We start from the raw sequence: 26,801 nt of genomic DNA, 5'->3' as shown, positions 1-26,801 counted from the left end.
ACTTAGATCAGTACTGACTGGCTGACATTTGTCAGCCCCAGCTAGTCAGAGCCTAGAGACGAAGCCTCCCTGTGTGTAGACACTAGGAGAAGCCTCCTCTCCCCTTCTCACTTTCTGCACTCGGACAGTAGCGGCAGCTTTTCCTCCCAAACCCCAAACCCCATCCCCATGTTTTTGCTTCCACGCTAGGGGCTGCTTCTCCTCTCACCCTGTGCTCTGACACTAGGGGCAGCCTCCCCTTCCATCCTTGTGTTTTGACGTTATATGGGCAGCCTCCCCTCCCAAACCCCATCCCCCTGTTTGTGCTTTGTCCCTAATGACAGGCTCCCCTCTCACCCTGCCTTTCCATCCTTGTGCTTTGATACTAGGGCCATCCTTCCCTCCCATCCTTGTGTTTTGACGTTATATGGGCAGCCTCCCCTCCCAAACCCCATCCCCCTGCTTGTGCTTTGCCCTAATGACAGGCTCCCCTCTCACCCTGCCTTTCCATCCTAGTGCTTTGACACTAGGGGCAGCCTCCCACCTCCCCTTCATGGGCTTCAACACTAGGGGGCAGCCTCCCTTCTCATCTCCCTTTCCCTGGGTTTTGATTCTAGAGCAGTCTCCCCTCATCGCCCCCATTGCTGTGCTCCATCCTCCTATCCCCCTATTCCTGTGTTCTGACACTAGGTGCAGCCTTCCCTCCCATTCCCCTATCCTTAGGGCTGATACAGTAAAAGTCACGGGAGAGCGGGCGAGCGCCCGCTCTCCCGGCACATGCACAGGCCACTCTCCTGTGTGCGCGATTCAGGGGGGAAGAATATGTTAATGAGGGCCCGCGGTAAAAAGAGGCGCTAGGGACACTAGTTCGTCCCTAGCGCCTCTTTTTTGACAGGAGCGGCAGCTGTCAGGGAGTTTGACAGCCGATGCTGAATTTTGCCAGCGACGGTTCTCAAACCGGCTGACAGCCACGGGTTCGGAAAACGGACGCCGGCATAATTGAGCGTACTGTATCGGCCCGCTTGTGCTTTGATTCTAGCTGCAGCCTCCCTTCCCATCCCTGTGCTCTGACACTAGAAGCAACCTCTCTCTATCCCACCAGGACACAAGATATAGCCTCACCTCTACCTGGTGAAGGACTGCAGAAGCTGGGGGTTTTTTTTTTCAAGTCTGCCGTCTGCCTGTGAGGTGTGTGCAGATATTACATATATAACAATCCGACAAATGGGCTGTATGACTAATGCTCTTGCTAAATAGTAGGCACGGGGTTCAATAGTGTGTGCATTATGAGTGGGATTGAGGGAAGGCGTTACCAGGGGTGTGTTTTGAGTGGGAATCAGAAAATAACACTCATAGACTGGATTTTCAAATCTGCGTGTATTATTTGCTATGGAATATGTACCCCTGCAAGTGCAGGGGCAAACGCTTAGGTAGAAGATCAATGGACATCTTGTAACTGCAGACTTGGAACCCAGGCAGACAGCTAAAAAATGGTTCCCTTAGGAATTGTCAGCCTAAGGTGGTTTCCTGAATCCAGAGAGAGCATACAGTGGTGGTGATGGGGGGGGGGGGGGGAGGAAGAACGTATTAATAAAGTAGTAGGGGAAGCCTGGAGCGTGTGCACACCGCAGAGTGGAGAGCGAGTTCGGTGTTCCTCTGTGTTGTGTCATGTGCTGCTCTGTCATCATTTGTTAAGTGAAGAATAAGAAGTTTGTCAGAAAGGGTTAACTTTCCAGTCTGGGGTGTGGCTCATAGTTTGGGGTCTGGCACTGGGAAAGCAACTGCTTATTCTGCTCTGGAGATGGAAGCCCTTTCTGGGCTGTTCTGGCCATTTTCAGAACCTGGAGCGTTGGAGAGGATGGGAGCAGTCACTGCCAGAAATTACAGACCATTTGTGTTCTCGGGGCAGGAAAAGATCATTGACACAGGGACAGAGAGGCTCTTGCTACTGGGACTGCAGTGATCAGGGCATGAGCAAAGAGAAACAGAGCTTATCGCTCCTAAGATCAGAGAGCTGAGGGGATAGGCAAAGGGATACAGAATCGTCAACTTTCAGGTACGGGCACAGGGATGTTTGCCAGTGCTTCTTTTCCACTGATCCAAATTGGTACCCTCAGTGGATTACAACCAACATATAATTAAAATTGCAAAACCACACAGACAGACATAAAATGAAAAACGGTCCATATCAAACTTCTATAAAAACATTAATCAGAAGGGAAAGCCTGCAGAAAATATTATTTATTCATTTAATATAGGTCATAAGGTATGAGCACAGCAATACAGAGCCCATCTTCTCTAGAACTGGAGGGTTCAGGGGATGGGCACGGGATACAGAGCCTGTAGGACTGGAGGGCTCAGGGGATGGGCACAGGGATACAGAGCCTCACCTCTAGGACTGGAGGGCTCAGGGGATGGGCACAGGGATACAGAGCCTCTCACCTCTAGGACTGGAGGGCTCAGGGGATGGGCACAGGGATACAGAGCCTCTCACCTCTAGGACTGGAGGGCTCAGGGGATGGGCACAGGGATACAGAGCCTCACCTCTAGGACTGGAGGGCTCAGGGGATGGGCACAGGGATACAGAGCCTCACCTCTAGGACTGGAGGGCACAGGGATATAGAGCCTTTCACCTCTAGGACTGAAAGGTTCACTGGATGGGTACAGGGATATAGAGTCTGTCACAGAGTAAATGATAGCAGAAAAAGACCAAAATGGCCCATCCAATCTGTCCAGCAAGGTGTTTAGGCCTGTAACTGCTGCCCTAAACAAGTTATACCAATGTTTTGTTTCTGTTTTCTTGCTAATGGTGATCCTCTGTTTTTATTTATCCCACATTTATTTGAATTCTGCTACCATCTTTGTCTCCACCACCTCTTTCAGGAGGGTATTCCATACATCCACCAGCCTTTCTATGAAAAAATATCTTCTGATGTTGTTCCTGAGTGTAACTTCAAACTGTGAACCCTAATTCTATGTTTTTTTTAAATTTTATTTATATTCTGCGTATTAAAGTGGATTCCCTGTACGTACCCGGATTAGTCCAGACCGTGGGTTGAGCCTCCTGTCCAGCAGATGGAGACAGACCAAAACTGAAAGGGTATCCTATATCAGGACAGAGCCTACCCTGCAGCCCTTCAGTATTTGTCTGTCTCCAGCAGATGCCGGCAGCTCACCCTGCGGTTCCCTTTCCTTCTTAGCTTGCCCTTATCCTGTGGGGTCCCTTTCTTTCTTCCTTAGGGCAAGCTCGAGGAAGTATTTGACTTATATTAATTTACAGTTAAAAAAAAAAAAGGGACTTAGTTCCTCTGTGTTCAGGGAGTCAGTTCTGTCTTCCTCGCTCTTGGGGGGCTTGCCCCTTGAATTTTTTCAGCCTAGGCTCTCTCCCCGGTGACCGTTATAGCTTGGGGCGATACTGGTGGTACAGTCACTCCCCCTGACTACACTGCCTTGCCCTGAGACGTCTAATTCCTCGGGTGCCCTGACAGGGACGCTTCATTCCCCTGTATAAAAAAAAATAAAATAATAATAAAGTAGTTAAAGAATTTGGTTGGCGAGTTCCTACTTTTCTGAAGGCAGTAGTTTTTCTTTGCAGCCTTGTCCTGCCAGTATCGGGAGAGTGCAGGGTTCGATCTCCTGCACTTTCTCCCTGGGGGCTCTCAGCTCAGCTGATTTTTCTCTTGCGGCGGCTCCTCCTGCCTCTTGATGCCGCGTTCTCACCTTTGTTCGGCTTGCGGTGAGCCGGCCTCCCGGATCTCACGCAATGGACTATGTTCTGGCTGCTTGCCGGGTGGGGAGGGCCCCTCCTCAGCAGCGCTGAAGACCACGACCCAAGGGCGCGCTCCCCGATGCATGGCCAGGCCATTCCCAACTCGGCAAACCGCGGGAACGGCGGACATTTTGGGAGTCTGTGCTACTGCCAATTCAGGGCTGCAGGAGGGAGAAGAGGCTGATTTACCGGTATCGTCCCCCGAATTGAGTCCTGTGCATTCTCAGGGGGATGTTCCTGTCCTCCCCCTCCCCCCCCCCGGGAAAATCTTCGCAGCCATGTTTTTCTTCAGATTTTGTGCTCCTAATGCACAAATCTTATTTGGCCAGTCTGCAGGAGGAGGATGCCCCCCCCCCCCCTTGCTAGGCCACCTTCCCTCGTTCCTCTGATGCCCGCTCCACTACCTCCCGCTGTCCCGGATGTGCAAGGCTCCGTTCGGGTTCGTGTGGTGCCGGGGGCCCCCCTTCCCCCGGACCCACCACACCCTCCCGCGGATCCAGCCCAGGACCCGGAGGCGGATCTCTCTCTGCAGGCCCCTCCCCTTGAGGGAGATGACCCCCGAGTGCTTCGCTTGTTTCAACGGGAAGAGCTGGAGCCGCTCATTCCCTTTATCCTTCAGGAACTGGGGATCGATGCCCCCCCCCCCCCCCCCCGGAAGATACGGTGACAGCCGCGATGCCGGCTAACGCGGACCTGGTCCTGGCAGGGCTCAGGGCACTTCCACGCACGTTCCCTTTTCATCCCATGCACAAATTGCTTCTCATAAGGGAATGGGAAGCCCCCGAGACGGGTCTATGGGTAGGCAGAGCTATGGACAAGCTCTATCCGCTTCCCGAGGATTGCCTGGAAATGCTCAAGATTCCCAAAGTGGATTCTTCAGTATCGGCAGTTACCAAGCATACCACAATCCCCATGGTGGGAGCCACAGCTTTGAAGGATGTCCAGGACTGCAAACTTGAATTTTATCTCAAGCAGATCTTCGAGGTCTTGGCCTTGAGGGTCCGGGCGACAACTGCAGCAGTCTCATGCAGCGGGCAAGTCTTAGGTGGGTCCAACAATTGCTCAGCATCCAGCACCTCCCTTCTGCAGAGGCAGAGCAGGCCACTTGTCCTTCGTGGAGTCTTAATTTAGTCCTTCGGGCTCTTTGTAAAGCTCATTTCGAACCTCTCCATCGGGCTACCTTCAAGGATTTGACCCTCAAGACCATCTTCCTGGTTTCTATCTGCTCCGCCAGAAGGATGTCGGAGATTCAAGCGTTGTCCTGTCGGGAACCTTTCCTGTGGTTTTCGGATTCGGGAGTTTCTCTCTAGACCGTACCTTCTTTCTTGCCGAAGGTTGTTTCTTCCTTTCATGTCAATCAGTCGGTGGAGCTTCCCGCGTTCTCTCCTGAGGGTATAGCGGGTCCAGTTGGGAGTGATCTTCGCAGCCTTGATATAAACGCATTTTATTGCGCTACCTTCAGGTTACCAGTGACTTCCGGGTCTCAGATCATCTTTTTGTTCTCTGGAGTGGTCCAAATAGGGGCAACCAGGCTTCTAAGACCATGATCGCTCGGTGGTTGAAGGAGGCGATTTCCTTGGCCTATATCTGCCAAGGCTGAGCAGTTCCAGAGGGCCTAAAGGTTCATTCCTTGCGTTCTCAGGCTGCTTCTTGGGCGAAGAGTCAATTGGTCTCTCCGCAGGAAATATGCAGGGCTGCTACATGGAAATCCCTGCATACCTTTGCTCGACATTACCGCCTTGACCTACAGGCACCAGTGTTTGGTTCCTTCGGTCGGTAGGTGCTTCAAGTGGGACTGTCTCGGTCCCACCCTTTGTAGGGAAGCTTTGGTATATCCCACGGTCTGGACTGATCCGGGTACGTACAGGGAAAGGAAAATTAGTTCTTACCTGTTAATTTTCGTTCCTGTAGTACCACGGATCAGTCCAGACGCCTTCCCGTGTTTTCTCGGTCTGTTCGCTTGAACTCCTTTATTTTTTCTCCTTATTATGGGAGTGTCTCTGCATGGCTCTCTTGGATTCTCATTGAAGGCACCGGAAGCATCTTTTACATTGATCAGGGGTAGTCATGCAAGAGCGATTAGTTACAGAGTTCAATTCAATTGTTCTATTGTTCAACAACTTTAATAGTTATCTTGTTACTTGCTTGACCTTATGCCTTTTGCTGCTTTGACAATGGTTATACTGAAGGGCTGCAGGGTAGGCTCTGTCCTGATATAGGATACTCTTTCAGTTTTGGTCTGTCTCCATATACTGGACAGGAGGCTCAACCCACGGTCTGGACTGATCCGTGGTACTACAAGAACGGAAATTAACAGGTAAGAACTAATTTTCCTTTACATTCAGGGACTATAGACTTCCTTTCCATTGGAAAGGTTTTTTTGTGTATTGATATCTTTTAAGGTATTTAAATGTCTGTATCATATCCCCCTTGTCCCTCCTCTCCTCTAGGACCTACATGTTCAGGTCCTGAAGTCTTACCTCGTATGTCTTTTGGTGCAGATCTCATAATATTTTGGTTGACTTTCTCTGCATTAACTCTAGCCTATGCTTATTAAGACACGGCCTCCAGAATAAAACACACTATTCTAAGTGAGACCTCACCAATGACCTGTACAGGGGTCAGTAACACACTCAGGCCGATGCAGACAGGTGCGTTCAGCCGCTCTTGAGCGCCCATTTTGTGAGCGTAAATCTTACTGCCGATGCAGCAAGGAGTTTTCCCACTCGCAAAATGAACATTCAAAAATGTGCCGGTCAGATCAGCGCCCTCGCATGGAAATTCCATGCTAATGAGGGCGTTAAGTATTGCCTCCCAGTGCAGAGAGGGGCGCTGGCTGAGCACACATTTTCTTTTTTTTTTTTTTTTTTTTAACGCCGGAAACTTTACTCGTGGGCCAGAGGAGGAGTAAGGTCCCTAAAGCTGGATCTGCTGCCGGTCCGTCTCCCCCACCCACACCCATGAGGACAAGTGGCAGAGGCTCGGAGATACGCTGCTATAGGCACTCTCCCGTTCATCCCCTCCCCTCCAGAATTAAAATGCATGGCTAGCCTGTGCTGAGCCCACATTCTAACTCCCGATGTATCAGCATAGCATTAGCTTACTGCACTGGGAGTGTTTAAAAAAAAAAATTAAATGTTAACCTGCGCGTTGAAAATGTGTGCTGAAATTTAGCGCACAGGCTCTTAACGCACGGGTTATTGCATCAGCCAGTGTGTTACTATGCTACATCTTTTTTTTTTTCTACCGGGAGGGCAGGCGGAGCAGGGTCTCCGGATGCCCATGATAATGTGGGCACCGGGCTTGGCTCCGCCTGCGTGAGGCGGCAGTTAGGCAGGGGTGGAACAGTTACATTTTGAACCTTGGTGCTCTGGGGGATTTGAATCCTGGGACACTGGTTTGTCCTGGTTGGAGGGGCCCCAGGGCACCATGGGAATTGGGGCTGGGCTCCGTGGGTCGATATAAGGGGCGGTACCTGGTGGTGCTTCTCCCAGTGCGGCTCCGCGCTCCCCCTCCGGCATGGTTTTGTGGTTGCCGCAGCTTGGGGGGGTGGTGGTGGAGATACCAGAGTTGTGGATAATTTGGAGGTGATATCAAGGAGTCCGTTAGGTGGGGGGGGGGGGGGGTGTTATCTTGACGCTGTGCTCTTTGGGTTTTTGCATGTGATTGGGTTCAGTCACATGGAGGGGACTCCTTGCTGGGCTGTGGTGGGGGTCCCGGTGAGCGGCTGGATGCTGCTGGTAGTTACAGGCTTGGTGGCCTGTGGAAGGAACATCTTGCTGGGGCCAGACAGAGGTACCCTTGGGGGGGGGGGTTATTGTGTTTGGCTTTCGGTAGCTCTGGTGAATTGTATGTTAATAAAGCTGCGGCCTTTCGCCATTCCAATCAGTTGTTCCTTGTATTATTTCTTGGGGGTTGAGTATTTTGTAAAGGGAGCTAAGGGACAGGTGCCAGGAGTCCTGGTTACCCATATTATGATTATGCGGCTCTCTGTGCTGCCCAGCTTCCTTCTGGCTCTAGCCACTGCCTTGTCACACTGTTTCGCTACCTTGAGGTCATCAGATGCTGTCACCCCAGAAGTCTCTCTCCTGATCAGTGAACATCAGCATCTTAAAAATACAGCACCTTTGGATTTTTGCAGCCCAAATGCATGACTGCAGTTTTTTGCATTGGATCTTAACTGCCAAGCCTTTGATCACTGCTCAAGCTTTTTTTTTTTAGCTCTCTTTGCATCCTGTCTGTGCCCTCAGATGTATCCACTGTGTTGCAGATTCTCATGTTGTTTGCAAAAAGACAAACCTTTCCTTCTAACCCTTTTGCAACAGCACTCTCAACCGAGCGCATTGTTTAACCCGTGGTTGGACGCGGGTTTTGGATGTGCATCCACAAACCCTTATTCTATTAGTGCATCCAAAACAAGCGTCCAAGCCCCCGCAAAACTAATAGCGCTCATCGCATGCAAATGCATATTGATGAGGCTATTAGCTATTTTCCCCTGATTTAAAAAAAAAAAAAAAAAAAAGTGCGCCCAACACGCACATTTTTACCCTCAGAAATTATCGCCTGCCCAGAGCAGGCGTACATTTCTGATCAGCCTAAAAAGAGTACAGAAAAGCAGAAAATACTGCTTTTCTGTGCCTCCTCTGACTTAATATCATGGCAATTTTAAGACGGAGGAATAAAAAGGATGAGAATGTTAAAAAAAAAAATTGTGCCGGCGGTCAGGTTAGGAAAAGGGACGCTCAATTAATGAGTATCCATTTTCTTAACCCGTGGGTGTGCACAGGTTAGGAAAACAGACGCTCGTAAAATTGGGCGTCCGTTTTCCTATCCCACTGACAGCCACCTCTCCTGGGTATTCACTGACAAGGCACATTTATCACTTGCGCCTCCGTTTTAGAGTGACCCTTCATTGAAATATTCAATCGCACCCGGGAGAGGTGGCTTAAGGAGCGCCTGTTTTCCACACAGATCTACTGGATTGGCCTGAAAGATAGTAAACAGAATTGGATCCAGGACCAGTCCCTAACAATTCTCTCTCCTCCATTTATCACCGTCTTCTGTTGTCTATTGCTCAATCAATTTCTAATGAATCCAGTCCACCACCTTGAAACCTATCCCCAAGCTGCTCATGAACTTCTGTCGGGCCGATACAGTACGGAGCGCACTGTTAGCCCGGGTTTGGCCGCATGTTTTCGACGCGCTAGCTTTACCCCTTATACAGTAAGGGGTAATAGCGCGTCGAAAATGCGCGGCCAACCCCCCTGAAACTAATAGCGCCCGCAACATGCAAATGCATGTTGATGGCCCTATTAGTTATTCCCGCGCGATACAGAAAGTAATATATACAGCCAAGCCGCACATTTTACTTTCAGAAATTAGCACCTACCCAAAGGTACTGGGAAAAACTGCTTTTCTGTACACTCTCCGACATAATATCATGGTGATATTAAGTCGGAGGTCCCAAAAGTAAAAGTAAAAAATAATTAAAAAAAAAAAAAGTAAAATCAGCCCGTGGCGCGCGGGTTGAAAACCGGATGCTCAATTTTGTCGGCGTCCGGTTTCTGAACCTGTGGCTGTAAGTGGGCTTGAGAACCGACGCCGGAAAAATTGAGCGTCGGCTGTCAAACCCGCTGACATTCACCGCTCCTGTCAAAAAGTAGGCGCTAGGGACGCGCCTCCTTTTACCGTGGGTCCTAATTAGCATATTTTTCTTTACTGGATCGCGCGCCCAGGACACCGCGTTTCTTTCTGTATCGGCCTGAAAGTGAGATAATATCAAAAGCTTTGCTGAAATTCAAGTAAACCACATCCAGTGCATGCCCTTGATCTAATTCTGTAGTCACCCAACCGAAAAAAAAAAAATCAATCAAATTTGTTTGACCCAATCTTCCTCTGGTAAAAAACCATGCTGCCTAGGATCCAGTAACCCACTGGATTGTAGGTAGGTCACTGTCCTTTCCTTCAGCAGGCTCTCCATTAATTTTGCTAGCAGTGAAGTGAGGCTAACCTGCCTGTAGTTTCCAAACTCCTCTCTGCTACCTCTTTTGTGAAGAGGGACAACAAGTGCTCTTCTCCAGTTCTGCTGAACCACTCCTGTGACCTATTGAATAAGTCCTTCAGTGGACCCTCCAGACCCTCTCTCAGCTCCCTCAGTATTTTGAATGTATCTCATCTGGCCCCATGGCTTTGTCCACCTTCAGTTTTGCAAGTACCATATAAACATTCCCTTCCACTAATGTGTGTGGTATGTACTCCACTCCCATCTACGCACTTACCAACCGTCAGCGCTCCTTCTCCAAGGTCTTCTTCAGTGAACACGGAACAAAAGTATTTGTTTAGCTTTTCAGCTGTCTCTTGTCACTCTCCACCTCCAGGACTGGATAGCTTAGGGGATGGTCACAGGAATACGGATCCTGTCACTTCCAGCACAGGGGTACAAGTGTCTCCTCTAGGACTGAAGAGGCTCGGTGGATTAGCATTGGGATGCAGAGTTTGTCCCTCTCTAGGACTGGATGGGGCTCAGAGAACACACACAGGGATAGTAGGTTAGCATTACAATTAGAAATTGACTCAGGTTGGCCGCACACAGTTTCTGAGATGTGATGAACATGAGCTGGATGATACCTGCCGGAGAATTCCAGACCATGCCCTGATCCTTTAACTTTGTGATCTGCAGACACTTTGTATTTTGTATTGGTGTTGAAAGCATTAAGACAGTTATATGAATGCTTTTTTGATGCTATGTAGGTAAAATCCCCAAGGTTGATACAGAAAAGAAACAAACCAAAGTAGTGTCTGAAGAGCCTCAGCCAATTTTCACTTTGCACAATGAAGCAGTGAAGGAAGTAATGAGGAGTCTGACAGCACTTAAGAGAAGACAAATTAGCTAAACTGCAATCGTCAATTGATGAAATTAAAGAATGACTAGAGCTAAGGCTGGCATGATCCGGCAAGCAGAAAGCTGTATATCCAGGCAGGAGTATCTTGTAGAAAGATTTGACTTGAGAGTGATGCTGTTGGAAGCACAAAATAGTAAATTGCTGGATATAGTAGAGGATCAAGAGAATCAAGCAAGGCGCAACCATATGTGGTTGGTAGGGTCTTCCAGAATAAATCTGAGAGCTGCAACAAATTTTGGAATCCTAGCTTTCTGGCATGTTGGGCTTTCCACCAGAATTGCTGCCTGTAAAAGTAGAAAAAGTGCACAGGTTAGGCATGTTGCCTGATGGGAATAATAGGCCCTGTTTAGTTATCACCAGAACACTGAACGTTGCTGATAAAGGTAAAATGATGTCGCTGTACAGAGAAAAGAGAATGCTGGCTTACAAGGGATCTAAATTTGTGTTGTTTCAAGATTTTTCAGAGAAAGTAGACTGACCCTGGCACCATAAGGTACAGAGCTACACGATTGTAGCATTAAATTCATGCTACAATATCCAGCTAAAGTATGAGTGATGCATCAAAATGTCAGCAGAGTATTTGAGGATTCTGCAGAATTGAAGAGCTATGTTGACAAGCTGCCTAGGAAATGAGGTTGCTTCCCTGGAGGGGAATGTGAGGACGTCTACTTTTGATCTAACGCTGACGGAATAATTATGTGAGATTCTTCGATTTTTGGAGTTGTCGTATTTGGGGCATGAGAGTTACAGTTAAAGTGACAATGTTGCTGCGATTTTGGTTGGAGAAATGATTGAAGGAGTGATCAGATACCTGCTGTGCCCTAGCTGTTTCCTTGTGTTTATGACTGAACATAATCTTGCCTTGGTCTAATGAGGTACAGAATAGAATTCAAGGATAAAAATACACAGAAGTTGAGTTACTGAGGGAATTATTGCTTTCAAGAATCTGTAAGATGTGCAAAACTATAAATTATATGCAGATATGTGATAAAGCAGAAAGGAAGTATGTCCCTGTTCCTTCCTCCCCCAAATGAATGCTCGTTCACTATTGCTACATAAGAACATAAGAAAATGCCATACTAGGTCAGACCAAGGGTCCATCAAGCCCAGCATCCTGTTTCCAACAGTGGCCAAACCAGGCCACAAGAACCTGGCAAGTACCCAAAATCTAAGTCTATTCCATGTTACTGATGCTAGTAATAGCAGTGGCTATTCTCTAAGTCAACTTAATTAATAGCAGGTAATGGACTTCTCCTCCAAGAACTTATCCAATCCTTTTTTAAACACAGCTATACTAACTGCACTAACCACATCCTCTGGCAACAAATTCCAGAGTTTAATTGTGCGTTGAGTGAAAAAGAACTTTCTCCGATTAGTTTTAAATGTGCCACATGCAAACTTCATGGAGTGCCCCCTAGTCTTTCTATTATCCGAAAGAGTAAACAACCGATTCACATCTACCCGTTCTAGACCTCTCATGATTTTAAACACCTCTATCATATCCCCCCCTCAGCCGTCTCTTCTCCAAGCTGAAAAGTCCTAACCTCTTTAGCCTTTCCTCATAGGGGAGCTGTTCCATTCCCTTTATCATTTTGGTAGCCCTTCTCTGTACCTTCTCCATTGCAATTATATCTTTTTTGAGATGCGGCGACCAGAATTGTACACGGTTTTCAAGGTGCGGTCTCACCATGGAGCGATACAGAGGCATTATGACATTTTCCGTTTTATTCACCATTCCCTTTCTAATAATTCCCAACATTCTGTTTGCTTTTTTGACTGCCGCAGCACACTGAACAGACGATTTCAATGTGTTATCCACTATGACGCCTAGATCTCTTTCTTGGGTGGTAGCTCCTAATATGGAACCTAACATTGTGTAAATATAGCATGGGTTATTTTTCCCTATATGCATCACCTTGCACTTATCCACATTAAATTTCATCTGCCATTTGGATGCCCAGTTTTCCAGTCTCACAAGGTCTTCCTGCAATGTATCACAATCTGCTTGTGATTTAACTACTCTGAACAATTTTGTATCATCTGCAAATTTGATTACCTCACTCGTCGTATTTCTTTCCAGATCATTTATAAATATATTGAAAAGTATGGGTCCCAATACAGATCCCTGAGGCACTCCACTGCCCACTCCCTTCCACTGAGAAAATTGTCCATTTAATCCTACTCTCTGTTTCCTGTCTTTTAGCCAGTTTGTAATCCACGAAAGGACATCGCCACCTATCCCATGACTTTTTACTTTTCCTAGAAGCCTCTCATGAGGAACTTTGTCAAATGCCTTCTGAAAATCCAAATATACTACATCTACCGGTTCACCTTTATCCACATGTTTATTAACTCCTTCAAAAAAGTGAAGCAGATTTGTGAGGCAAGACTTGCCTTGGATAAAGCCATGCTGACTTTGTTCCATTAAACCATGTCTTTCTATATGTTCTGTGATTTTGATATTTAGAACCTTTTCCACTATTTTTCCTGGCACTGAAGTCAGGCTAACCGGTCTGTAGTTTCCTGGATCGCCCCTGGAGCCCTTTTTAAATGTTGGGGGTTACATTAGCCACCCTCCAGTCTTCAGGTACAATGGATGATTTTAATGATAGGTAACAAATTTTTACTAATAGATCTGAAATTTCATTTTTTAGTTCCTTCAGAACCCTGGGATGTATTCCATCCAGTCCAGATGATTTAAGTTTGTCAATCAGGCCTACCACATCTTTTAGGTTCACTATGATTTGGTTCAGTCCATCTGAATCATTACCCATGAAAACCTTCTCCGGTACTACAGGGAAGAAGTGTCCTAGATTTGCCAACCACAACTCCAGTAACTAACTCTGCTGTAAGTGGTGATAAGATGCTCAGAATTATGAAAAGAAAAAAAGAAAACAGTGAAGGCCTCCAATTACCATTCAGGGTGGGCTTGTGTACGTGTGATATGGGGGGAGGCGGAATAGCACAGTGATCATTTGCATAGGGCACCAAAAGAGGTAGTGCCTGCTCCTACTTTTTGCATAGACCCCACAATCCAAGGGAGTCCTGCAGATAGGCTGTCAAGTCAAACGTCTGCTCCTACGTCTACTGCTTAACACTTCTATAATGCTGCTCAACATACGCAGCATACGCAGTCCTTGCTCAGTACAGCTTTATAATTTAATCAAGACAAACATACAGGCAAAAGTGCCTTTGGGAATTTCATTTAAGTCAATAGTTAGGAGATCACGTGATGCATTGAGGAGAGCAGACGCGAGCGCTCCTCCCGGGCCCCCTTCGCCTTGTTCCGGCCCCATCCATGGCGCTGCCCATCCCGTCTGACCCTCACTTCGCATACCTTTGCATCCGCTGCCTTGCCACGAGTGCTGGGAGATCCATGACCGCCAGAACCACTAAAAAAGATAAAGAAAGGGAGAAAGCCTGCGTGGTAGACTCCCCTGGGGAGGAAGATGGTGGCCGCAATGACGTTTCCTCCACGGGCTCAGCCGCGAATCTCGGCGCTGCAGCCACAGATATTAAGGTGGCAGTGGTGGCTGCCTTAGAGCCTGAATTAAAGAATATTGCAGCAAAATTGGCCGGCCTCGCAGATGCTATTGCTGGTTTTGAGCCGAGACTCGTTCAGGTGGAGCAGTGAGACTCTGATGCCGAGGATGGCCTGGAAGATTTAAAGGCAGAGGTAACCAAATTGCAGGAGGCCTATAAAAGGCAGGCAGAATGTTTAGATGATTTGGAGAACCACTCTTGCCGCTCAAACCTGCGGTTTACAGGGCTGCCTGAGACCTTATTTTATTTATTTATTTAATACATTTATATACCGTTTCACCAAATGCTAGAAATGACTGAAGCGGTTTACAATATTTAAAAAAAAAATTTAAAATAAAGTAAGTTTATAGTAAATAAAATAAAAACGGATATGAAATAAAACTTACTAACTAAAATAAAAACCAAAATTATATTAAAACATCATGATCAAATCCAACAAACCAAAAATTAAAAAAAAAAAAATGGATATAACTTTACATTAAGTTATAAAAAGAAACTTAAATAAAAAAACACTACAACCTTGGATGACAATGAGCTGGCGTCTTTTCTAGAAAACTGGCTGACCCGAGAACTCAGCCTCTCCAGGTCTCATGGTCCCTTGCGGCTGGAACGTGCTCACCGCATGGGGCCTAAAAGCACGGCATCAGGGAAGCCTCGCATGGTCATAGCAAAAATATTCAATTTTGCTCATAAGTCCGAGATTCTGCAAGCCATACTCTCGGGGATGGGACTAACCTACAATAATCAGAAAGTTCTGGCCTTTCAGGACTACTCAGCGTCCCTTGCTGCCCCTCTTTGCTCTACCTTGTTTAAGCTGGGGATTAGAGTGGTTACGGTGTATCCGGCCCGTGTGCGGGTACAGGGGTTTACGGAGGCTGGGGAGCTGGAGAAGTATGTTCGCTCACGACAGTAGCTGCTGCCCCGCAGCCCCAGCAAAACCGAGGATGCCACGCTGTGAGCTGGTTAAAGGCTGCCTCTGCCTCTGCCTGTGGCGCATTCCTTTTGGAGCGTGTAAATAATGCTCTGTGCTGACTGGTCAGGGCCAATTCTTCAGCATCTGTGCTGCGGCTCTGACGCTGCAACCCGCCATGTTTCCTGGAGGCCTAGGGGCGCGTGCGTGGCGCGGCCCCGACTGAAGTACCGGCGATGGCGCGAACCTCGGGGGCGTCCCCCTAAGTTGACGTCACCCGTGACGGATATATAAGGTCTTAGAATTTGCTAACACATCGAGTTAGCAAGGAATGACTACGGACTCGCTTCCACTTTCCAAGCTACTCTGCCTCCTCAGACTTACTAGGGGTACCCGCTGCTCGGGGGCCTCGCTCTCTCCTTTGTTTTTCAGGTGACAGTCTGGAACCGGTACTCGCTCCTCGAGAGCTCTCGTTCCCAGACTTACTCCGTATTCTCTTCTGCCTGGAAGTCATCACTGCCAACTACATCAGTGAGTTACCATTGCTCTCTCAGAGCTTTCCCTGGAACCAGGTACTCGCTCCTCGAGGGCCTATACATTCCAGCTCCTGGGCTTCTATGAGACATTGTGTGAGTGTTACCATCTGGTTCAGTACATGAACTCTGCATACCCTGCCTACTCACTATATTTCAGTTTCTCTACAGCTCAGCCTCCAGGGATCACTGTTCCAGTATCTGAGGGACTACAGCCCAGCCGGGCATTCTAGCTCACTACTGCCACCTCTGGGTGGTTCAGTATACTGTCTAATAAAAGAACTAGTGTGTGTCTGTCTCCTAACTCTGAGCTTGACCGGTGGTCGCTCTCGGGATCTTCCCCCGGGGGCGTGGTCATCTGCCACCGGTCCAAGGATCCACCCACAACTCTCCTAAATAACAACAGATTGCTAATCCCAAGCAGACTGTTAACTCTGATGTGAACACTGGGCTGTGGGCCGGAGAACGCTGTTATGGAGGCCCTTGCCGCGGGTAGCTGGGGATGGAACTCTGACCAGAGCTCTGTAGACTGCCCAGCAGTTCTTTGGGCAGGTTTTCTTTCTCAGTTAAATCAGATGGAGATAGGCTTCCTTGCCTGTTGTTTGCGGGTTGGTAGGGGGGTGGTGGATGGGTCATCTTTAGAGGGCGGGGGGCCTTGCAGGCATCGTAGTGGTTTTCACCCTTTCTTAGTTCCTGATGATGGGGATATGGTGGGGCGGGGGGGGGGGGGGTGTCGAAGGGGAGGATGGGGAATACATGGGGGTGGGTTGGGGGAGTGGCTGTAATGCTATGCCTTTGTGTCATGGAAGTGTTTCGCCTCTTTCTCTGCCAGTATGATGCATGTACTCCTCGGCATTAGTGTTGGGAGGCTGACTCCAGCTGGGAGGGTCGCCCTTCTCTCTCAATATTTTTCTTTTTAATGTCTTTTTTTATAGAATCTGTATGGAATGACTAAACAGGGTATCCATTTAATCTCCTGGAATGCTTGTGGTATCAATTCTCCAATTAAGCGAACAAAGTTGTTAACCATGTTAAAAAAGAAATCTGCTGCTATAGTATTTTTACAGGAAACACACCTCACTGATGCTGAACATAGGAAGTTACATCAGCATTGGGTGGGGGAGGTCCATTTTGCATCTGCATCGTCTCGGTCGGCCGGCATAGCTATTTTAATTCATAAAAATCTCCCTTTAACAGTACAGGTGGAACATATTGATCCTATGGGTCGCTGTGTAATCCTATTAGCCAAACTGAACCATATGCCTATAGTACTGTGCAATCTATATGCCCCTAATGTTTACACCTCAGCTTTTTTGCAAGACATATACTGTCTCTTATTCTCCTATACCAGTGCTCTTCTGGTGATCGGCGGGCATTTTAATGCGGTCCGGGACCCCTGTGTGGATCGGGCCCCGGCTGCGAGTAAGGGGATTGCCTTTTTTGAGAGGTCTCTCCACGTAATAGAAGCCTGGAGGACATTACACCCTGCTGATTTGGAATTTACCCATCTTTCCAGGGCCCATTCCACTCACTCCAGATTGGATTACATCTTGATTAGTGCTCATGCCTTTTCCAAAGTGGCTGGCACAGGCATAGACGACATTGTGATCTCTGACCATTCACCAATCTGGCTAGATCTAATGGGGGTCTGATAGCAGGGCCATGTTTCAGGAATATGGGGCCTTTTCTGGTCTCCGTCTCAATCACGACAAGACTGAGGCCCTGGCATTTCCAGATACCTTAAAAGAGTGCTGGGCCAATCAATTTCCATTGAGATGGGCGGATGGCGCGTTCCGTTATTTGGGGGTCCAACTTACCATAGATTTGACACAGCTCTGTGGTTTAAATGTAGGTCCGGTGTTGCGACACTCTCAGAGCAAACTGAGAGCCTGGCATAACTTGCCCCTTTTCCTGGGTGGTCGAATACATTTGTTTAAGATGATTCTTTTACCAAAATGGTTGTATTTGCTGCAGAACCTACCCCTTTGGCTTAAACTGCAAGATATTGCTTCCCTGAACTGAGCCCTACACTCTTTCATTTGGTGAGGGAAGAAACCGCGAGTGCCTCTGGGATGGCTACAGAGCCGATGGGGTGGGGACGGTTTAGGGGTCCCTGATATGGGCCAGTATAATCTGGCTTGTAACCTCCGGATCGTAAGGGACTGGATATTGGGCAGCTCCATCTTTGTTAACATCGAGGCGGAACGTGCATTGGTGGCACTCTTACATTTATGCTATGTGCTGCAGGCCCCTACATCTGCCCTTCCGATATCATTGCAGCATCACGCTTTGCTGGACCCTTTGCGAAGGACCTGGTTTCAAGTAACTAAAAAGTTGGGCATATCTAATCTATGCTCGTATCTCCTCCCAATCCGGGGAAACTATGGGGCAGATTTTCAAAGTCCTACGAGCGCTGGGCCTATTTTCAAAAGGCTCGGCGACGTGCGTAAAGCCTCGAGATGCGTGTAAGTCCCAGGGCTTGGGAATGGGCGGGGCCAACCGGGGGCGGGGCCGGAGCCTCCAGGCACAGCGGCCATTTGGTGCTGTGCCCGGGATTGCGGGCCGGCCATCGGCTGGCGCACGCAACCTACGCCTGCCCGGAGCAGGCACAACTTATAAAATAAAGGTTAGGGGGGGTTTTAGGTAGGGCTGGGGATCTGGTTAGGTAGGGCAGGGGAGGGGAAGGTGGGGGGGTTGGAAGGAAAGTTCCCTCCAAGGCCGCTCCGATTTCAGAGTGGCCTCGGAAGGAACGGGGAAAGCCATCGGGGCTCCCCTAGGGCTCGGCAGGCGACTTATACTTTCGCATTGGACAGTAGTGGCCGCTCCTACTTTCTGGCAATGGAGGAATGGCCTCCACCGCATGCTGCAAATGGATAAGATGGTTTCCAGACGCTCTCCACATTCACGACGGAAATTCTTGCTAATATGGAATAACTTCATTCAATCTCTGTCACCCTGAGCCAGGAGCTCTGTCCTGAATGATTGAATATATCAAGATATGAGATACAGAGACACCGATCCACGAATGACAGACTGGGGGGGATTGGGGGAAGGGGAGGGGGAGGTGGGTATTACTCTTTACGCTGTTCACATTCTTATGTGTGCTGTTCATACACACACAAATTTGTACTTTGCGGTGATGTGCCTCGAGTGGGACTGAGAGTCAAAGCCCCTCGGGATTTTGTTATTGTTTTTGCTACTAAAAATTGTTGAAACTAAGACAATAGTTAAAAGTTAATGAAGCTGTAAGCAGCTCAATCAGAGGTTAAGATTTGAAAACATCTTCAAAAAGATGGGATTTAAATAAGGCAAAAGAGGGAACATGATGCACCAGCTCAGAAAGCCTATTCCAAGCATATGGTGCAGCCAGGTGGATAGCTCGGAGTTGGGAATTGACGACAGAAGAGAAGGGTACAGACAGGAGTGACTTTCCTGATGAGTGGAGTTCACAAAGAGGGGTGGAGAGAGAGAAAAGAGAGGAGAGGTAGTGAGGAACTGCAGAGTGAAGGCTCTTATAGATAAGAGGAGCTTGAACTCTATGTGGGAACGGCTAGGGAGCCAATGTAGTGACTAGAGAAGAGGGGTTATATGGGTGCAGTGACTTTGGTGAAAGATAAGACATGCAGCTGAATTTTGGATAGATTGTAGTGGAGAGAACTGGCTCACTGGGAGACCTGTGAGGAGTAGATTGCAATAGTCTAAGCAGGAGGTCATGAAAGAGTGGATAACAGTTCTGCTAATGTGTTCAGAAAGGAAGGGACGGAGTTTTGTGATGTTTCAGAGAAAGAAATGGCACATTTTACCAGAGTTTTGGATATGTGTAGAGAAGGAAATAGAGGCGTCCAAGATGATTCCAAGGTTACAGGCTGAGGGGACTGGGAAGGTTATAGAGTTATCTACAGAACTAGAGAAAGGAGGAAGCTGGGAGGTGGGCTTGGGAGGAAAGATAAGGAGCTCTGTCTTGGTCATGTTGAGTTTAAGGTGGCAGTGGGACATCCAGGCAGCAATGTCAGACAAGCAGGCTGAGATCTGGGACTGGATTCCTGATGAAATTTTGGTGTAGAGAGATACATCTGGGAATCATCAGCATAAAGTTGTTATTGAAAGCTTCAAGAGGAAATCAGAGCACAAAGGGAATAAGTATACAGAGAGAAGAAGAGGGCTCAGGACAGAAATCTGAGATACATCAATTGATAGTGGATCGGCAGTAGAGGAGGATCCAGCAGAGGAAGCACTAAAAGTGCAATGGGAGAGGTAAGAAGAGAACCAGGACAGGACAGAGTCCTGAAATCCAGGTGAGGACAGAGTATCAAGGAGCAGGTGGTGATCAACAGTGTCAAAAGCAGCAGATAGATCAAGCAGGATAAGGACAAAGTAAAGGCCTTTGATTTTAGCCATAAGCAAGTCATTGGAGACTTTGGCAAGGGCTGTTTCTATGGAATATGGAGAGCAAAAAACCAGACTGGAGTGGATTGACAGTGGCTTGAGATGAATGAAAGTCAAAAGAGCGGAGGTGAATAGTATGTTCCAGTAGTTTGGATGCAGAAGGGAGGAGGATGTTGGGACGATAGTTGATAGATTCCAGTGAGAGTTTTTTGAGTTGTGTTTTTACAGCATGTTTGAAAGCAGCAGGAACAATAGCACTGGAAAGTAATAAACTGAGGATGTGACAGATGGAAGGAATGACTACAGTGGAGACAAAACTGAGGAACTGGATGGGAATGAGATCAGAAGAACAAGTAGTGAGTTTGAAGGAGGAGAGATGATGATCAGTTTCCTCCACTGTGATTTCAGAAAAGGAGGAGAGACTGATGGAGGCTGGGGGAAGGGTAGAGGTAAGAAGTGGGGAAGAGGGAGGTAGTGGTGACCTTGCTGAGAACTCAAGACTAATTTTGAGGATGTTGTCATGGAAGTAATCAGCCATAGTCTGGACAGAGAGTGAAGTGGGGCAGGGAGGGGAAGGAAGTTTGAGGAGGGAATTGAGTGTGGCAAAGAGCAGCAAGGATCGGATGCAGGAAAGTTGTTAGATGGATGTAGTAATCTTGCTTGGAAAGTGCAATAGCAGACTGGAAGGAGATCAGCATGAATTTGAAATGTATGAAGTCTGCATGGGCACAGGATTTTAGCCAGAGATGTTCTGCAGAGTGATCACAGGAACACAGAAAACAAATTCTAGGGGTGAGCCAAGGCTGGGGTTTGGTGTGCCTTACAGGACAGGCAAGAGGAGGGACAAGTGTGTCTAAAGCAGAGGAGAGTGTAAGAAGAAACTGTTTAGTCACCTGAATCAGGCAATGCAGAGAAGGAAAGAAAGAAGAAACAGTAGAGGATATAAGACAGTTTGGAGATTCCTGGTGGTGACTGAATGAGGCTGTGAGGGAGGGTGGTTTAGTGTGAAAGTTATCAGATGATGGTCTGAGAGAGGAAGAACTGAGGTGGAGAAGTCTGAGAGACAACAGCTTGAGGAAAGGACTAGGTCAAGCAAGTGGCCATACTTGGGTGGTGGAGATCAAATGAGGAGGTTAAGGAAAGGAGTTTTGAGGCATATGAGTCAGAGGGTTCATCAACAAGTCATCACTTGCTTATCTAACCCTAACATGAATGCAAAGTGGTAACTCTGCTCGTTGACTCTCTTCACCTGTACTTTTGTATATTATCCAGTTAGCCCTCTTTCCTCGTTCATTGTAATTTCCTTTCTCAGTTACTTGTAAACCGACATGATGTGTCCTACGAATGCCGGTATAAAAAAGTGTTAAATAAATAATAAAAATGGAGGTTAAAGTTGCCAAGAATAAGGGAAGGGGAAAGCCAGGAATCAAAGTTGGTGGGGGATATATCAAGGGTTGATAAATGACAGCTTCCCGGAGAGGTAGTGAGGTGAATAAGTGAATGGAATGAGCCTCAAAGGAAGAAAAGGAGTGGAATTGAGGGGGGAGTGGGAAGAGATTGAAACCTACAGGAGGGGTAGAGCAGCAGTCCATCACCACCACCACCATGGCCTTCTGTGCAAGGTATATGGGAGAAGAAGATAACCTCCATGACAGAGCAGCAACTTTCCTCAGGGGAAAGCCAGCTCTCAGTCAAGGCAAGGAGATGAAGAGTATGAGAGATAAAGAGGTCATGAATATAGGCAAATGTCTTGGAAATAAAGTGGCATTCCTTAGGGAGCACAAGCAAGGAAGAGAAGAGGAAGGGAGAAGGGGACTAGTGATAAGATTGGAGGGGGTACCTGTTTGATATGCATCAATGGGGTGAAAGTTGCTGTTATGGGCCCTGGAGTCCAGGAAACCCACATGGGGTGTGGCACGGGACTGCAAGGCAGGACTCAGAGCAAGACAAGGGTCGGTCTTCTGTCTAGCCAGCTCCCTCCCCCCACAGGTTGAGCCCTTGGGTTCTGGGGCTAGTAGGTCTCTGCGGCGGCAGTACATCATAATGGTGAGTCCACACAGACAAGGCAGGCTGGAGACAAGATAGGATAAGGCTGCATAGCAGGCAAAATCCTAACAGTTGCCTTGGAGAACCAAGATGGGGATTTATATTCCCAGCTGAGAGAAGTAGGAGGAGCAGGAGAATACATAGAAGAGACCTAAAGGTGTGATGACAGCAAAAAGGATGAGATGCTGTCAGGGAAAGTGGAAATGACTGGATGAAAGGAAGAAAACTTTGAAATATAAGAGCAGCAGATTGTGCAGATGACAAAATGGCAGGTGAGATAAAGAATGTAGGGATTGGGGAAGCTGGTCTTGTTGTTAATAGTGGTTTTAAGCAGGGAATAAGATTGGGGAGGATTAGCATTAGGAAGAGAAAATATATTGGATATTCAGCCAAACATTCAAAGACGGTATCAGTTAAGTTCACAGGTCATGACTGTATCAGTTAAGTTCACAGGTCAAGTCACTGATCACATCGAATTTATCGAATATATGTATCTCCGAGACTTACCTTTACCTCCCCTGGTTATAATATCACCCCTATAACTATGACTCCAGTCATTATAAGCAAGGCTTTTCCGATAATTCTTGCTTTTTACACTATTACTGTCCTTTTTTCCTCATTGACCCATCTGACAGACCCTGTTCAAAATGCTACGATTTATTGCAACAAGTTTTTCTTTTTTTAGCTGACTCAGTTACTGTTAAATGTTAAACTGTTAAATGTTAAACTGTGAAATGTTAAATGTCTACTGTCAAATGTAATTTAGTTGTTGTACATGTAAACCGGGGTGAAGGCACACAGCCATACCTCGGTATATAAAAACCTTTAAATAAATAAATATTGGAGCCACAGGAAATAAAGAAATGCCTGCAGCCTCCCCAGTACCTGATGGTTGCTTGAGAAATGTCGGGTGGAAGCTGCTCAGGCCCGAGGTGGGTTGTGGGGGACTTGTGGAGTCATCCACCAAAGCAGCTAGGAGACGTATGCAGATGGCCTGTAACCTCCCCAATACCAGTCCTGCCTTCTGAATTTATATCCCAGTGCATCTTGGGATTTGTAGTCCCGCTGCTTATTTGTAATCAGCCCTGCAGATACCAGGATGCAGCAGTGGGATATCAGAAAGTCAAGAGCAGCCTAGTCTCCCTACAAGACATCAGGCAAGGGCTGACTTGGCCACTTTGGGAAAGGAGGGAGCGAGTTCAGATCATCTCTTGTACAAGGCACAGCCTCCATGAAGCTTTATTATCTCCTTGTCCCCTCAGTGTGTGAGCTGGGTGTGTGGGATGACTTGTTTGGTGGGAGGCGGGGGGGGGGGGGGGGGGGGGGGGGGCAGGACAGCTGCTGAGTACTTTCCTTTCTCTAGATTTAGAAATGCCAGGCTGTATACAGGGCACACAATCTCTGGCCTGTCTCCCCAGGAGGGTGGATGAGACAGATACACACACAGAGGATTCATTCAGGCAAAAGCCTCTGCCCTCTCCCTCAGAGAAAGGCAGCACGTTTTGGGGGAAGGGTCTCCCCAACACTCTATAAAGTGCAGCCAGCATCGAAATGCAGGCTGCGAGAGACTGGCGCCCCAAGAGAGGAGGGGGGAAGAGTCCTCAGCTCAGGCCGACATTGGGCACTTTCCAGCCTCCCCGTGCCACGATAGAATGAATCCGCTAAGTATCAAAGGGAGGGGAGGTGCTTCATTTCAGAAACAAGATTCTTTTCTCCTTCCTGAGGGGGAGGAAATTTTGAATTAAAATGCAACTCTGAAAACAAAACTCATTCATTCATGTGAAAGGAGCTGAGGGGGTGGAGGTGACATGGTTCCCTTGGAAGCTTGTGTGGCTGCCAGCCTCCGTGGTCCTCTCATTCCTGCAGTGGATGTATTTTGGAGGAAGTGTGTGTGTATGGGGGGGGGGGGGGAGGGGGGAATAGGAGGCAGGCAGCAGCTTCACGCCACATCAACTGAACAAGCTGATCCGGACTTGGTTTTGCCCCATGGCTTGCATGGATTTGTAGTTCACAGTTTCCCATTGATTTCTTGAAGAAAATCTGAATTACAAATCCCAGCGTGCCATGGGGCAAAGCCAGGACTGGATCAGCCAGTTCACTGACCTGGGGGCGACTTGGCAACCCTGGTGGTGGGAAAGAGGTTTTCTCGGCACATCGGAATTGCAGGGGGCACTGAGAGTGCCTGTTTATGGCTGCAAGGCCTTGCTGATGTTTACAGGGAGTGTACAAGACTGAAGGTTAATCCCCCAGCGTTTCCTGTTCTCTCTCTCTCCTCCCCCATCCCCCCACCCTCTATTCTCAGATCTGGACAAGCTGCTCTCTGATCTTCAGGCCTTCCTGCTAATATTGGACTGGGAAAATCTGAGCTTCATTGCTCAGGCCAAGAAAAAGTCGATTGCTGAGCTCCTGTCCCGGCTTCAGGACCCTCCATGTATGTATCTTGCAACAGACGGGGGTAATGGCACTAGCCCCAGGCAGAAGAACCTGAAGATGAAAGGTTTGGTTGCGCTGTACCTGTCCCTTGAGCCCTCCAGTGTTAGAAGTGAAAAGTTCTGTATCCTTCAGATTGGCAGTAAACTTTTGAGTACTGAGGTGAAGAAGAACTTACACTGAGGCTGCATTCAGCAGCAGGATTGGTCAGGCCCGGATTTAGGTATAGGCATCCTAGGCAATTGCCTAGGGTGCCAAAGTTTGAAGGCCTCAGATATTCAGGCCAGAGAGAACCTATTTCTGCTTGCTTTAGGGTCACGTGTTGGCACTCTGCCTATGGCACCAAAATCTTCAATCTGGCACTGGGATTGCTGTTCCATCCCTGGGGACTGGGAAGCAGCTTCATTCAGGTTATCGTGCTGCCTTTTCATTGGTAGAGCCTGGAACCTGTCCCAGGAGAGAGTAATGTAGACCACTTCTGGGATTCACGGCAGGGCAGGGTTGCCAGCACACTTCCAGCCATCAGGGAGATGCTGAGGCCAATACCAGTATACCCCCCACTGAGAAATGGAACTACAAGTCCACAGGTGCAATAGGTAAAACCAGGACTGGCTCAGCCTATTCCTTTTCACCTGAAGCTTGTTGGTGACCCTTGTGCAGGGCATCAGAAGCTTTCATGTTCCTTTATTTGACTGTCACTTGCAAAGCATTCTGGGATTTCTAATTCTGCCTCGCCTGTTGACTTAGGGTGAGCAGTGAAGATGAAGAGCAGTGGGAATTGTCCGTGGAGTTTTCTGCCAGGCTCACCCCTGGCTGCAGCTGGCGGGTGGCACTTTGGTGCTTTTGAGAGTTCTGCAGTATCTCATGGCACCTTTGCTGCGTTTCTCATCTTTCTATAGCTGAAGATGCTGAATACATGACGATGAGCTGCATCAGCACATCTGGAAGCAGCAGCAGGAGTGATTCTGCCAGCGACCCACATCATGGTGAGTAGGCTTAAGGTGCTGCTCCAGAACAGGTCCACTTACACCAACCAGCTCCTGAGCCAGCTGCTACTTACAGGTCTATGGCACCAGACAGCAGTATCTGGAATAAGCAGACTAGAGGAGGGTCGTGCTGGTGAAGTCAGACCCTGGGATGTGGGTTCCACTCCCTGGACTTATGTCTAATGCCAACAGGGAAAGAACGGAGGAGGGAGGAGAAGATGGGAAAGGAGGACAGGATGTCCACATTCCTGGGGATTGGGGAGTTGGGTGTTCACATTCCTGTGGAAGTGGGAAGAACGGCAGTGTATGTCCATATATTCACATCCCTACATCCCAGGGAGTTGGGTGCTCACATGCCCGGGGACTTATTTTTTTTATTTATTTAACAGCTTTTAATATACCGGTGTTCGTGCAAGCACATCATGCCGGTTGCAGTATTCATATCCTTTAAGGCACGGCAGGGCCGGCTGATGGGTTGTTTTGTTATAGAATCTGGTTTCACATTGGATGCCTGTGTCCAGTCCAATTTCCAGCTTCTTGGTGATGGATGAATTTTGTCCCAGCTGGAGCTCCAGCTCTTCTTCTATTTCCTCTGCAGGAACAAAGACCACAGTGTGCCCCCAGGAGCCACCCTTTTCTCCATCATCCAGGAAACCTCAGGAAGAGGTAAGAAGCAGATCAGATACTACTGACCCCCTCCAGCTCTCCACTGATAGTCCCAACCGCATGAGCCCAAGCTCTTCACTGACACCACCAGCTGTGTGACCCTGACGTGGAGATACGGCCCTCCACTAACACGGAAGAAAAGGGCTGTTTCTCAAATTACGCCTGAGTCTGCTCCCTTTCACCCGACATGCCATGACCCTTTGTTCTAGAGCCTCCTTTCTACCAAAGGAGTCCTACTTATCATTTCTGTAGCGCTACCCGATGTACTCAGCACCGTACAAAAATGCATGAGTGACAGTCCCTGCTCAGGGAAGCTTACAATCTAATCAAGGCAAAAGAGACTTGGGGATTTTCATTTATTAGGAAACGTGCTAAAATCAATAAGACTGTGAGTGGGATAATCAGGTTGAGGGTGTAGAGAGGAGAGGCAGTGAGGAGCTGCGGAGTGAAGGTTCTTGTAGGTGAGTAAGAGGAACCTGAACTGTATGTGGAAACAGGTAGGGAGCCAGTGTAGTGACTTGAGAAGAGGGAGAGTCCTGCCTCCTGGGCATTCATTCCTTGGATGTATTTCAATGTCTCTATCATATCTCGCTTTTCTTCCAGGACATACATGGGTAGATCTTTACATCTATCTCCATGTACTTTACTATT

General features: G+C 47.9%; 1 protein-coding gene and 1 long non-coding RNA gene across 7 annotated transcripts in view; one reads left to right on the top strand and one right to left on the bottom strand.

Moving 5' to 3' along the window:
* LOC115092671 overlaps positions 1 to 14,277 on the bottom strand; it is an 82,215-nt gene extending 67,938 nt beyond the window's left edge. Inside the window, exon 1 of the long non-coding RNA XR_003857048.1 lies at positions 13,988 to 14,277. This is a non-coding gene — a long non-coding RNA (uncharacterized LOC115092671). The remainder of the gene's footprint in view (positions 1 to 13,987) is intronic.
* The window catches only part of LOC115092668 (actin filament-associated protein 1-like 2), a 62,149-nt gene that overhangs the window by 543 nt on the left and 34,805 nt on the right, over positions 1 to 26,801 (top strand). For all 6 annotated transcript variants that reach the window (XM_029603842.1, XM_029603841.1, XM_029603844.1 and 3 more), the window contains exons 2-4: positions 24,371 to 24,499; positions 25,398 to 25,484; positions 26,083 to 26,150. In XM_029603842.1, the coding sequence (XP_029459702.1) occupies positions 24,371 to 24,499; positions 25,398 to 25,484; positions 26,083 to 26,150 (284 nt within the window). The remainder of the gene's footprint in view (positions 1 to 24,370; positions 24,500 to 25,397; positions 25,485 to 26,082; positions 26,151 to 26,801) is intronic.

The sequence above is a fragment of the Rhinatrema bivittatum genome, chromosome 5 (assembly GCF_901001135.1).
Source record: "Rhinatrema bivittatum chromosome 5, aRhiBiv1.1, whole genome shotgun sequence".
Taxonomy (NCBI): Eukaryota; Metazoa; Chordata; class Amphibia; order Gymnophiona; family Rhinatrematidae; genus Rhinatrema; species Rhinatrema bivittatum.
Note: the sequence above shows the minus strand (reverse complement) of the source record. Positions and strands in the feature narration are given on the sequence as shown.